Source organism: Alnus glutinosa, chromosome 4 (genome assembly GCF_958979055.1).
Source record: "Alnus glutinosa chromosome 4, dhAlnGlut1.1, whole genome shotgun sequence".
NCBI classification, from domain to species: domain Eukaryota; kingdom Viridiplantae; phylum Streptophyta; class Magnoliopsida; order Fagales; family Betulaceae; genus Alnus; species Alnus glutinosa.
Genome location: NC_084889.1, coordinates 13,568,674 through 13,582,399, shown reverse-complemented (window position 1 = coordinate 13,582,399; position 13,726 = coordinate 13,568,674). Strand labels below are relative to the sequence as shown.

Genomic DNA, 13,726 nt, shown 5'->3' with positions numbered 1-13,726 from the left:
ACTATATAGGTTAATCATAATCTAACACATTTAATTAAACCGGTCAAACCCATCAACTATAACCGGCTAATTTTATGTTTGGATTCTTGTAAGATTTGCATGAAACTATAAAGGTAAAACCCTAACTCTAAGCCCAGCACAAATCGCTTGAAATAATTTCTCAAAAGTAAAAGCAATCTGACATACAGACTTTTAAGGATCTCTTCTGGGCCCTGGCTTCACCTTGGCAAGAGATGTTTTTACCCCCCCCACTACCTGTATATCAGAAGGGTATCCTCAGATCTGAGATAAGGCACAAGTCCCTATGATATGACATCGTTTAAATTCACTCACTGGACTGGAATAACCCTTCCACTCTCATGACCTCTCTCCCCCATCATGCTTTCGCAATAACTTTCACTGTGAATTGACAACTCAATAGTTGGGACTGCTACGGCCCAGCTCTGCAGTGCATTATTGCTGGTCACACATATAATGCAATGCTTCACCCAACTCTTCTCAGAGCCTGACCTGACCCAGAACCGGTAAAACCCCACCAGGCCAGAAGACCCTTGTGCCAGTGGTCCCCAATAAGAAAAAGGCCAAAGTAATTACCATAATTTCATATAGTACAATTTTTAGTACATGAATTAAGAGTACTACACCTTTAAAATATATTTTTTTGGTGAAGTTGTCCATCTTTTTACTTTCTCATGTTAAGTTTACTAATACCAAATATTTATACACATTTTGAATTAACTGATTCTTTCACTATCCCACTACTGATCTTTCTGATGCTATCATGCTTTGATTCTAACACTCTTTTCACTTGCTGCTCTGAGAAATTACCTCTCCAAACTTAAGGAAGAGCTGAGCATCTGAGGTGCTCATGGATGGGCAATTCAGCATGTGTGGAGTCTTGAGATTTGCATACTCATCCTTGTAGCATGGCACCTTTGTAGATGGGAGTGGGGCGGGTGGGTTCATGGTTGGTAGTTTTACTGTTGTGGTGGATGGCACAAGGCTCCCCAGGACACGTGTTACTTCATGCATGGTTGGCCGATCTGACGGCTGTCTCTTAGTGCATAGAAGGGCTAGCTGAAAAACCTTCTTTACTGCTCCAAGGTCCTTACACGTGGCAGTGATCTCAGGATCAACAGTTTCCATGACAGCATTGTTGGCTGTCTTAGACAAGATCTGCACAAGTAAGAAGCCTAATTTGTGAGAAACTAGCTGATCAAATTCCTCTCTTAGTTAGAAGCAGTGGAAACAGCTTAAAAAAGTTGCAGTTCAGTTTTAAAAAAAACTCATACTGAAATTCCTAAACACGTCTTCCTGATCTTTACTATAAACATGATATTTAAGAAGATAATATAGAGTAGACATTGAAGATAAATAGAAGACTGACCAGATGATGAAGATTGGATTCATTATCTACAGCTTTCCTTCCTGTCAGCAACTCAAGTAGAACAATGCCATAACTATACACATCAGATTTCTCAGTGAGGCGGGAAGTACGTGCATACTCAGGGTCTATATAGCCAATGGTGCCCATTATGTAAGTGGAAGTGTGGGACTTTGAGGTGCACAAACTCTTGGCAATGCCAAAATCGGTGAGATGAGCCTCAAAATCCTTGTCTAGTAAAATATTAGATGACTTCACATCCCTGTGGATGATGCGGGGGCTGCAATCATGGTGTAAATATGCCAGCCCTTGAGCTGCTCCGAGTGCTATGTGAAGACGAGTATCCCAGTCAAGCTTTATCTTTTTGCCAGAGCCTGGAAAACAAATAGCATATAATAAATCAGAATGGGAAGAATGCACGAATCTGCCCCTATAATAGTATTACGGTTAATCACATGGACAACTAAAGATAAGTTTAGGTGATCTACAATCACTTGAACTTACCATGAAGGAGATCCCAGAGACTACCATTTTCCATGTAGTCATAGAAGAGAAGGTTCCCAGAGAGGGACAAGGAGTACCCTTGGAGGCTAACCAGATTCCGATGCTTGATACTCCCCACTGTCTCAAGTTCTGTCTCGAATTCCTTCAAGCACTGATAGTGGGAGTAGAGTTTCTTGACGGCCACTGGCTTGCAATTCTTAAGGACACATTTGTATACCGTACTTGATGCACCATGACCAATTATATACTTCTCACTCAAGTTTTCAGTCATTCTCATGATGTCGTCATACACATGAAGTGCCATATTCATGTGAAGGATCACTAGCTTAGGTGTCGAGTAATTAACTGTAGTTTCACAAGCACATAGAATTTAGTAGATTGAAGAGCCTTCAAAAGGCAGGATGATCAAACCCCATCAAAATATAACTAAGAATGTCCGAAGTAAAATATTTATTAAGCTGCAAATTAAACTTTTTTTGTTACTGTTATTGACATGAATTAATCTTGTGAGTTTTATTAATGCCCAAGGCAATTAGATCAGAAGGTGGTTTAGATTGTCCAGTCAAATCAGCTTCATACAAATATGTTCTAAGTGACAAATTAATCATCCCCTGGGTCACCTCAGCTCGCAAGTGGGTATGCCCCTCACATTGCTGGCCAAGGTTCAAATCCCTTGATTGACCTAAAGCTTGGGTAAAAGATAGCTCAAGTGCTCAGGATTTACCCATGTGTTAGCATAGTATAATCCTATGCTTAGCTGTACATACAAATTTTCTCATTTTTTTTTTTTAAAAAAGAAAAGAAAATGAAAGAATGACAAATTAATATTTTTTAATGCCATCATTAACTTCTAACGGGTCCTTTACTTTTGACTACCCCAATACGCCATTAGTAGGATGGTTCTAACTATCCAGTCATATTCAAAACATCTTCTCTAATAGTACTTTTTAAAATGGTTTGACCAAGTAACATGAACAAAACTTAATTAATAGGTGTCATGGCAGTGACTGTCATTTACCTGGTTTGTCGAGTGATCCATCAGGAAAAGGTGCTGGTTTGTGCGGACGGCATGCTGCCACTAAGATCATGAGAAGAATCACAAGGGCACCAAGAGCAATCCCCAGAATAGCTGCTTTAGATATTGTGACTGCATAAATAACAGTGGAAAAAAATCAAAAAAAATGAAAAGCTCATTACTCAAACTTTGCAACTGAAAGTTATTATAATATAGGAAGAATAAATTATAAAACTTCCTTTTTCCCCTTTGATAAAACATGCAATAATGGAGAAGATAATTATTCAAGGACAAAAGTCCCATCTACCTCATGTACCTTCCACATGCTTTTTCCATCAAAGAAATACTATAGCCTTTTGATAAAATTATAAAAATATAGTTATAGCTTATGCAGGATGTAACATGATCAGGTCGGTTGTCACTAAGACAGGATATCAACATTCAGGTAAAAGCACTCAATAACCCTAGCGAACATAAGAATTTCCCAAGATAAGAGCACAAATTATGAAGTGACTAATTAAGTCAGTGACGTCAAATCCTGGTCCCAGGACATGAGTTTGCTCATTTTGTTGATTCTGGAAGAAACTGCAGAATATGCGCTTATGGGCAGATCATACAACCAAATGAGGTGGAAAAAGTTAGACTTCAAAGTTATCTTCACCTCGCTCTGTAGGACGAGACTCATGACATGGGGAATTGAGCCAAGAGCCACAAAGACCGGGATTTCCAATGAAACTGTACACAGAAGGTAACATCAGTTAAAAGCCTGAGCCATTTGCCAGAAGCAATCAGTACCACTTGTTGAACATCAATATGATAACTAAGCTTTCAAATGTTTAGTTAGTAAGTTTAAAAAATAGATACAAGTTCTCTAACCTGTCAGGTGAAAACCTTGAGAAGTTATTGCTTGTGGGAATATCACCAGCTAGATTGTTGTAAGACACATTGCTGCAAGGATAAGATCCTTAAGCCATACAGTGTTGGGAATATCACAAGCCAGATCTTGTTACATGAATCTGTGTGACCTTTAACCATAAGCTAATAAATATAAATTCCATTGAATAAGATACTTACAGTACTGTAAGACTGAGGCAGTCGATCAATGACATCACATCCCCTGATAAATTGTTGTTTTCTAGTCTCCTGCACAATATTGCACCAAGAGATCATATAAAGCAAAAAACAGTGGGCAACCAAATATTGTGTGAAAATCATAGTAAACAAACTTTTATTTTCTATGCATATAATAAGAGGCCAGTTTGTATGCATGATGACAGAACAATTTAAGTCCTACCTACACCTAATGCAACCAAATAAGAATACAGACTGTGGGGCATTTTCAGCTGTTATCAAAGGATGTTTTTGGGAGATCAAATTATTCCATAGACTTGTACACTGAACACAGTCAGAAAATAAAGCTATCTCAATGGTTAACACCATACATGTTCAACACTGTACCCAGGACATCTTTTAAGCAGGATTCCATTGGAAAGAGTTTTGACATTGCCTCAAAATATAGTTAAGGCCATACATACCATCCAACAGGAAAGCTACTGGATACAACCAAATGACAAATGCTAAGAACTTGCATCACCACGATGGGACATCAACTAGTCCGTCCTTCCAACAACACTATAATTTCAAGGATCCCTTTTTTTATTTTATTTTATTTTTTTTTAATGATATTTTCAAGTTTAGAGCATATATTAGCTCATATATCCTTTTCGGTTGTTTCAATTGTAATTTTAATTCATCACAGGTAATGGAATCCCAAAAAGTAACTTACAATGAGAACATGTTCTGAAGCTGACCAAGTTCTTGAGGAATCAAGCCTGAGAGATGATTATTTGAAAGATCTCTACAATGTAAAGCAAGTATCGCAAAGTCAGAAATGACCAAAAAGGCTTAATAGTATTTGTTAAACAAAAGTACTCACATTTCCATAACGCTTCTTAGATTACCAAACTCAGCAGGTATAGATCCTGTTAAATGGTTTCTGCTCAAGTTCCTACCACATTAAATATTGGGTGTAAGCAAGAAGACAACCACGAAAAAAAAAAAAAAAACTCGCATTAAAACTCACAGCTTCAGAAGATGTTCCAAATCACCAAGTGAAGAAGGAATTGAGCCACTAATTATGTTACTAGAGATGTCCCTAATAGAAGGCATGTGTTAGAAGAAGAAAATAAAATAAGGAGGAAACAACTAGTTCAATTAATACTTACAGGTTATCTAGATTACCAATCCGAGATAGCTCAATCGGAATGGGGCCCCGAAGATTGTTGGAGGAAAGGTTTCTGAGAATGGTATCATTGGTATGTAAAATGTCATCAAAGGCATAAGAGCATTATGTTAAAATTTCATGAACTTCAACTAAATGTGAATGATAGGACACTGACATGCTTAAATGTGCTTCAGTGTTAAAGGACTTGTTTCAACAAGAAGACAAAGAAACCACACAGTGGAAGGGAATGGCATTGATCCGAGCGGGGCAAAAAATTGGGGAATGACCACTAGGCAACATGAATGGAAGACCTTGATGTCAATAAATGAGCCTTGTTTGCATGGAAGTGCTTTAACAACAAAGCAACACAACCTTAGATGGGATGGGAATGACAACAATAGCAGAGAGAGAACTTTTTGGTAAAGGCAACCAGGCAACATGGAAATTCTTGCCTTCTGCCCCATTACAGGACCATGAAGAACGTGCAAGATATTCTAAACAAAATGCATGTGATTCTAGCTCGCAACTAGAATTTCAAAAGACCAGGGTGGAACTTACAGATATGTCATACTCTCCAGCCTTTGTAAAGCAAGTGGGATTGTTCCATTCAACTTGTTCCCATGCACATTTCTGACATCAAATCAAATAGACAATAACTACCTCAAATAATCAAAGTTCCAGGAGTAACAGATTTAGGGTTAGATGCTTACAGACTGTTAAGATTTGTGCATGAGCTAAGATTATCGGGGATGGGCCCTTCAAGATTGTTGTTAGCAACATTTCTGCAATAAAGTAGCAAAGTAACTCAAAACAGAACTATGCCAAAACCACTTAGAAATAAACAAATCCAAGTCGCATAACCTACAGGTCAAATAGATCGGTGAGCTTCCCAAGCTCAGGTGGTATATGCCCAGTAAGTTGATTGTCATTCAATTCCCTACAAACACAGTGGTAGTTAGAGAGCGAATGCATCGTCTCAACTGGCACTTTTATTAACACAGGACAGCTGAAATTTAATGTGCCCTTAATCTATCACAAGATGAATATACAAAATGAGTGGAGTGCTGTGAGATCTTATGTCCAATAATCAAGCCCAAATGATGTCAAAACCACAATCAATGTAAAGAAAATATCAGAAAACTGAAATTCACATTCCCACTCAAGTGCATATGCAGTCTTCATAATCATAAAATATGAAAGAAATATGAAAATTAGGAAGAGGCCTGCAAAGTGGGGAGAAAAAATTTGTACAGATAATGAAGCTTCGTCATATTCCCGAGCTCTGGGGGAATGGATCCAGTCAGCTTGTTGCCATGCAAATACCTGCATTTGGGATTTGGAATCAAAAGGAGGGCATTCATAGGCAAAAATTTTGGTAATCTTACAGTGTCGAGTATGATAAAATATTTCAAACATATAATGAATACTTAAAAATCATTGAAAATAACAAGTTGTTGGCACAAGTTGTCTCAGAATGTTAACTGGCAGCTTGTAATCACAATTTTAGGATGGTCAATATTAGTAGCTATTTTCAACACTATGTATCTTTCATGTGCAAGAGTAGAGACTCAGTGATATAGACAATAAATTGAAAGAATGCCAATGTACTTACAATTTCTCAGTGTAAGTCAGATTTCCCAAAATAGGAGGAATTGATCCGCTTAACATGTTGCAGCTCAGATCTCTGGGTTGGCAACAAAGAAAACATGACGCAGAAATAAGAAGAGAGAGATTGAACATTGAGTGAAATGACAATGCTATAAACTTCACTTCAGATACAGTTAGCTAAAAGCACTTACAGAACAGCAAGTGCCTGCATCAGACCAATCACTGATGGAATATGCCCAGTCAGTTGATTACCTTGCAATGATCTAGCAACCACAAAGGCAAGAGCAATTAGTATATCAGATAGCTGAAGAAATTAGAATATCACAGAACACCACAAGCACATACAATGTGGCTATTTGCAAGAAGCCAATGTTGAATGGAATCTCTCCTGTCAGGTGGTTGTAGGACAAGTCCCTACCAATAAAAAGAAAGGATATTCTTAAGTTAGACAAGTTAAACATTCTGGAAAATTTGACTTCATTGAGTCAGATGGAATACATACAAGACCTGGAAGGCAGTGCAGTTGCCGACATTCTGAGGAATACTGCCAGTCAAACTGTTGTTTCTTATATCACTGCAATCAGCAGGATAAACCGTGTTAAATAGATACCTCATATGTGCTAAAGAATACACACAAAAAAAAAAAAAAAAAAAGGAAGAAGAAGAAGAAGTAGGGCTTTAAGTGCTTAGGAATTAGATATCAACTTACAAGTACCATAAGCCAGTTAGCTGGCACATATCTGGAGAGAGTGTACCCACTAAATTGTTCCCTCGCAAACCACTAAGATGGAGATCACAACATAAAATTGTTCTCAAGATCAATGATATATCATATTACCAGATGGAGGAATAAAATAATAACAATAATAATAAATAAATAAAAACTACGATTCAGGAGGAAGGAAAAAGCAGTTTAATATTATCAAGTGCTGGTGCTCACAGATACTGCAAAACTTCATTCCAGTATATAAGCCTTGGTATTTCTCCGCTGAGAGTATTTTGTGCCAGGTCTCTACAGCCAGTGTTCCAGAAAATAAGAATTTCAATCAGAATTCTTCAAATTATGAATTTAGCAAACAGTGAGGAGAGGAAACAGGAAAGAAACTTACAAAATTTTCAAGTTTGGTATCTGGGACAAGGTTGAAGGAATTGGTCCAATCAACTGATTATTTTTCAAGATTCTGAAAGAACATTCAAAATACAATTTAACATTCTTACTTTGCAAAGAGATAACCAGTCATCTGGATAACCCAACATAAAAAGACATGCTTGTGTAGGAACTTACAGATATTCCATTTGTTTCAACTTCGAGATTGAAAATGGAATGTCTCCATATATCTCATTAAATGACAAGTCCCTGATAAGACCAATTAATCAAGTATTCATCAGATAGGGCATAAGTCGAGAGTCTACTAGCTACATGCACATTATAACGTGGTACAGTTAGAACTCAAGAAGTCCCTTTCCTGGTGTAGAACTTACAGGCTTTTCAATGAAGAACAGTCACCTATCTCATCTGGGATTTGCCCAGAGAGCCGGTTTCCCCTTAGATCACTGATCAAAGAAGCACGATAACAATCAGTCTTGATTCAAACCAATCACAATAATATGTTCATAAACAAGTATAAAGCTTAGACTCTGTTTGTTCTAAATGTAGCTCCTGAAAAAATATAATCAATCACCTTTTGGAATATACATACATATATTATATATATATTCAACAAAATTCATTAGTTTCTCACACAATTTTCAAGGAAATAATTCTCTACGGAAACAAACGGTGCATTGGCAGAAAAAACTAACCAAAAATAACTTAAAACTCTAAAAAGAATATATGGTTGGAGAACAGTACAGAGTGGACAGGCTTTTAAGATCTCCTATTGCAGGTGAGATTTCTCCATCAAGATTCAGACCTGACAGATTACTACAAATCATAGAAAAACAACAGAAAGGCAAAAGAAGAGTCAATTCTTGAACAGCAAGAAAAGAAAATAAAGTAGGTGCGAAATTAAAGACATACATGGTCAAACCCCAGATACGTAACAAAGAAAAAAGAAAAAACAAACAAAAAACTTACAGAGCAACGACATTGAAGGTGACATTGTCACATTCAACCCCTTTCCAAACACAATAATCCGAAGAAGGTGAGTCTGTCCAATCATATAGCACATTGTCCACATCGCTAAATGACTTCTTTATCTCCAACAGGGTTGCACCTTCATTACCCAAATTTACATGACCAAACTTTTGAGTCTCAGTACAAACGTACATACACACACAAACAAAAATTCTGTAATATTCATATAAAGCACGCAAAAATCTCTAAACCCTACTTGTTGAAAACACTCAAAAAAACCAAAAGGCGAGTCCAATAGTGCGAAGCGTAAACAACAGGCAGTCAGCACGTTGCCATGAAATAGAGACAAGGTCAGCGATATAAACATTAGAATAATAATAATAATAATAAATTAATCAAAGCGCGAAAAAATTAAGTCAGATTCGGTCGAACATTGTTGAAGTTCGGAAATAAACAAAATGCGGATTAAGTATTGTTCTTTTTGTCTTAGTAAGCCCCTGTGTGGTTGCCGAGAAAACAGAGGAAAGGAAAGAAGAAAACTATGGTACATAGTAATAAAAGCACTTCACGTTTTATGATGTCCGACGTACTAGCTTTCTTTTTCTTTTCTTTTTCTTGCCGCACGTTTTCTGAGTATCCAAACAGGACATGGCACCTAAGATCAAAAGACTCACCGTCGTCGGAATCGACCGGAGCAAAGCAGAGACAGACGAGAAACGCCAGAAGGAGCTGAGCAGGAAATGCCAAAACTGCCCTCCCAAAAAACCTCATTTTAGAGCCAACCCCTCTTAAAAGCTCTGAAAATATATGGAAACCCAGTGGCCAGAGAGTCCGTACACGCCCCCAACAAACGCTTCTCACATCGAAGTTACACTTGGAGACAAGAACGAAGGAAGGGAGCTGGGTTTGTGGGATTGTTGGTGGGTTTTCTTTCTCTCTTTTTCTTTTTCTCTCTTATCTTCAACGGAGGTGAGTCAGGTGACGATATGTGTGAGCGAGCAGAGCAGACGAGCTCAACTTTGGTCGTTCAATCACATCGCTCTGGCGACGCAGAACTCAATACACACTACAGCTATCTGGAAGAGAGAGAGAGAGAGAGAGAAGGAGAATTATTTCATGGAAAAAGTTAAAAAACAATCTGCCCGAGCTCTGCCATAAAACCTGCAACACTACAGCTATCTTTCTCTCTTTCTCTCTCAACTTTCTCTTTCTGAATTCCTCCTTTCCTTCTCTCTCTCTTTATCACTGTATGCTGCGCCATTGTGAATAATGCGTCGCTTTCTCTTGGGTTTTGCAGTAAGTGTATGGGAGGGGTGAGGGTGGGTTAATGCAAAGTCTCTCTGGAAATGGAATTAATGCTCGTGTTTTGTTTTTTTTTTTTTTTTTGGTTTTTTAATATTTTTTGGGGGGGTATTTCTGTTTTTACACTCTGGCCCCTCTCATTATTTCCTATTTACTGTTTTTCCCCTACTTTGTTTCCATATCCGAAAAGTCAGTTTTGGACACCCCTTATCTTCATTTGGAGTACGATGTCAGACTACTTTTAAGATCCATATCTATAATTTAGGCAGATTTTTTTTTTTTTTTTTTTTTTTTTAATTTTTATTTTTTGTCAAATACACAATGATGGATGCATACGACTACTATATAGTGATAAATCTATGGTAATCTTATTCATTTTTACCATATGTTTGTATATATTTAATATTTGTATTTTTTAACTTTTCATCGAAAGCCAATATTGAGAGCCGAAATTACAAAATTTTGTCCATTAATCAGTGTTACTTGCTCTTTTCAAAGTTTTCTCCCTCTACTATTTGGATAGAATTTTTTTTCCCCCAATTTTTCTTAAATTTCAGTCTCTAAAAGTATAGAGTGTTTCTTAGCGTATGATAAGTACACTTTTTTAATAGCATGTATTTTTCGTATATTTTTTAATAATATTAATAAATATATATATATATATATACTTCTCAATTTTAAATGCCAGGATGGATTCAGACATTTGGCTGAAAGGGAGCCAAAGAAAAGATAAATTAAAAGCTCTAAAAAGCTTATTCCTCTACACTTTAACAGTAAAAATGGGCCAAAATTTCTAACGGGTAAGATAAAAAAATTTAATTGATAGGAACCAAATAGACTGAAAATCAAACTATACTTATTAAATTTTTTTTTTCAAATGAACAGGGTGGCATGGTCCCTACCGGCCACCCCCAGCTCCGTCCCTGTAGTCATATGCTCACGGACACATAGCATTTTTTAAAAATTTGGTTAAAAAAAATTTCTCAAACTCAATATGAAGAAAATTTATCTCTGTAGTTTGGTAATTAAATATTTTATTTCTAACTACCCTGAACTCCCATTTTTATAATATATATATATATATATATATATATTTCTTTTAATGAGCTATATGCTTAAACATTAGTTGCCCATGATCTCGTATGGCTACCTTTGAATTTGACGTTAGAGAGACCAGTTTTGTATGATTTCTTTTGCCAAAATGTCAAAGTCTTAAAGTGGTTTGATGGGGTAAGGAATCTTCTTGGCAGAAAGTACAAAACTCTTAATGTTCATCAATTTTAAGGAACAAAGAAGATGCTTCTCCAACTCACTGCAGAATTTTACCTTGAATGAATCTCTCAAGATCACGACTACTGATCGATAGTCTTCTACATCCACTTTTCACCTTATCTCAACCGCATCTCATTAGTCATAGGATTACTTGTATATCTCATACATCATATAGTGTAATTTGTGCAACGTCTGTAAATGTACTTATATGTATAAACGCACAATTTTTGATACAACGCGTTTTAAAGCTGTGGTCGCAATGAACCTATCATAACTCCGCAATTAAGCGTGCTTCTACGAGAATAGTATTAGGATAGGTGATCTCCTAGGAAGTTTGATTCGGATGAGCTAAAAACGAATAATATTGTGTTATTAGAGGTGGGTTGTTATAAATGGTATCAGAGCCATTGCCCAACCTGAGATGGGGGGAACGTGCACAAGCCCATGAAAATCACCAGTAGACACTTGTTGGGATGCCAAGAATGGGGTGATTCCATGAGGATCTCCAGCGGGGACGCTGGATCCCAAAAGGGGGTGATTGTAAAGTCTCACATCGCCTGGGAATATAAATGTACTTATATGTATAAAAGTATCATTCTTGACACAACGCGTTTTATAACCGTGATAGTCATGAACCTATCAGAATTCTGCAGTTAAGCGTGTTTATACGAGAGTAGTATCAGAATGGGTGACCTCCTCGGAAGTTTAATTCGGAGAAACTAAAAGTGGATAATATTGTGTCATTGGGGGTGGGTTGTTACAATTTGTATGGCTTAAATATATTTATAAGCTCTCTAAACTACCAATTATTTTTAAAAAAAAGCTCCACAAATAGAAAGATATGACACTTTGATACATCAAACTACCATTTTGTGGCAATAAGTCATTTCGTTAGTCTCAACTGTTAGGTTAGATGGACATGCTTGCTAGGTTTAAGCCAAGCGTAGACTTACGTTGGCGTGAATTTGAAAAGCAACTTCCTATTGGTTCTCTTAGGGCTCTTGTGTGTCTCTTGATTAGGATTGTCATGCAAAACATTTGGCCTAGCTATTAAAAGGAAAGATGAGATAGCTTTTGATAGGATGAGCATAGTGTTTGGCCATTCTAGATGGGGAATCATTTTGCTACTGCACTTATCCTGTAATTTGTATGCTTAAGGCTACAATGAAAACACGATGTCTCGTCGAGGGACCTTCTACTTTGGCTATGAAACTTTGTCTTTACCCGTTGGTCCCTCATCGTTAAATGTTCTACAAGAAGCCCCAAGGACCTCGACGAATTCGTCGATGGCAAGCTCAAGATTGATCGGTCAGCAACTCCCGTTCAACACTCATCGGTTTGTAGCTGAATGGCTACGTTTGTGACCCCATTGAACTTCTAAGCCAATGTCTTCCCCCAGGGTACCAAACGGTCATCTCATAGAGGGTGTCTTGGGATGAGGGATATTGTTAGGTGCTATAGATTGACTCATTCGATGTCCAAAACTCTATTTTATATTTTTGAGATTTTGGGTAGCTCTTCCTTAGGTCTGCAGTTGATGAAGATTGAAGAAGGGTGAAAAAACTACTAGAAGAAGACAAGTATAGAGCTGAGCGTCCAAATGTCATATTATGGAGGACATTACAAAAAGTGCCTATTATCAGAGGAGTTCAAACGACTAAGCAAACAGACCCTCTTGGGTTCAAGGATGTCTGAACAGACAGAAGACATGTCCGGACAAATGGAGTTACAGGAACATCCCGTTGGTAGGGTTGTCGGACGGCACTGCAGACAGCACAAGTCTGGAAAAGGCACATTCGGTCAAAATGGATCTGAGTATGGACGGGACAGTCAGTTAGGGTTATGAAACCCTAGTTGCATCTGGATGCTCACTTATTGTGTCTGGATGCAGCCATCGCAGGATAAAGTTTTTCTATTTAAAAGACAATTTTTCTCTAGAGTTTCATCTCTCAGTCACATGAAATTTTAAAGAAATTCCTAGAGAGTTTGTGAGAGATTGGGTCCAAGGGCTTGGTGTGATACTACACAAGTTACTTGAAAAATGTACTCCAAAAAGAACATCGCATGAATATCATGGATGGTTGAAGAAGCCAACATGGTGTTGTGATTGCATATCTTGAAGACAACCAATCAAACCGGTACAGATCCAAGAGTTAAAGATACAGCCAATGGAGAGTTAGAGTAGAGACACGTGAAGAGCACATCATCCTCCAACAATGTAAGGTAAATTTACTAGAATGTAAGGTTTGCTATATGTGTTGTAGTTAGTTCTTTAACATATTAGTGGGATATTGAGTTTGGCTACCATGAAGAGGTGTTTCCCTTGGTGCAAGGTTTTTC

General features: G+C 37.4%; 1 protein-coding gene across 1 annotated transcript; it reads right to left on the bottom strand.

Annotated features, from left to right (window-relative positions):
* Positions 1 to 570: 570 nt before the first annotated feature.
* On the bottom strand, positions 571 to 10,107 carry LOC133866643 (LRR receptor-like serine/threonine-protein kinase ERECTA). The gene is made up of 27 exons (XM_062303237.1): positions 9,487 to 10,107; positions 8,813 to 8,951; positions 8,588 to 8,659; positions 8,218 to 8,289; positions 8,021 to 8,092; positions 7,845 to 7,916; positions 7,676 to 7,747; positions 7,445 to 7,516; positions 7,238 to 7,309; positions 7,081 to 7,149; positions 6,927 to 6,998; positions 6,740 to 6,811; positions 6,379 to 6,450; positions 5,993 to 6,064; positions 5,838 to 5,909; positions 5,686 to 5,757; positions 5,129 to 5,200; positions 4,987 to 5,058; positions 4,840 to 4,911; positions 4,690 to 4,761; positions 3,978 to 4,046; positions 3,780 to 3,851; positions 3,565 to 3,638; positions 2,907 to 3,035; positions 1,889 to 2,233; positions 1,388 to 1,758; positions 571 to 1,176 (listed from the first exon to the last, which is right to left on the bottom strand). Exons 1-27 carry the CDS (start codon positions 9,581 to 9,583, stop codon positions 805 to 807), a joined length of 2,961 nt encoding a protein of 986 aa, XP_062159221.1. The 5' UTR covers positions 9,584 to 10,107; the 3' UTR covers positions 571 to 804.
* Positions 10,108 to 13,726: the final 3,619 nt, after the last annotated feature.

Bases quoted from the DNA above. Each gene is read 5' to 3' on its own strand.
- LOC133866643 (XM_062303237.1), bottom strand. From the start codon at position 9,583: ATGAGGTTTTTTGGGAGGGCAGTTTTGGCATTTCCTGCTCAGCTCCTT. The intron at 3,036-3,564 runs GTGAAGATAACT...TTATTTATGCAG, and splicing joins GTCTCGTCCTACAGAGCGAG to TCACAATATCTAAAGCAGCT. The intron at 1,759-1,888 runs GTAAGTTCAAGT...TTTGTTTTCCAG, and splicing joins TCTCTGGGATCTCCTTCATG to GCTCTGGCAAAAAGATAAAG.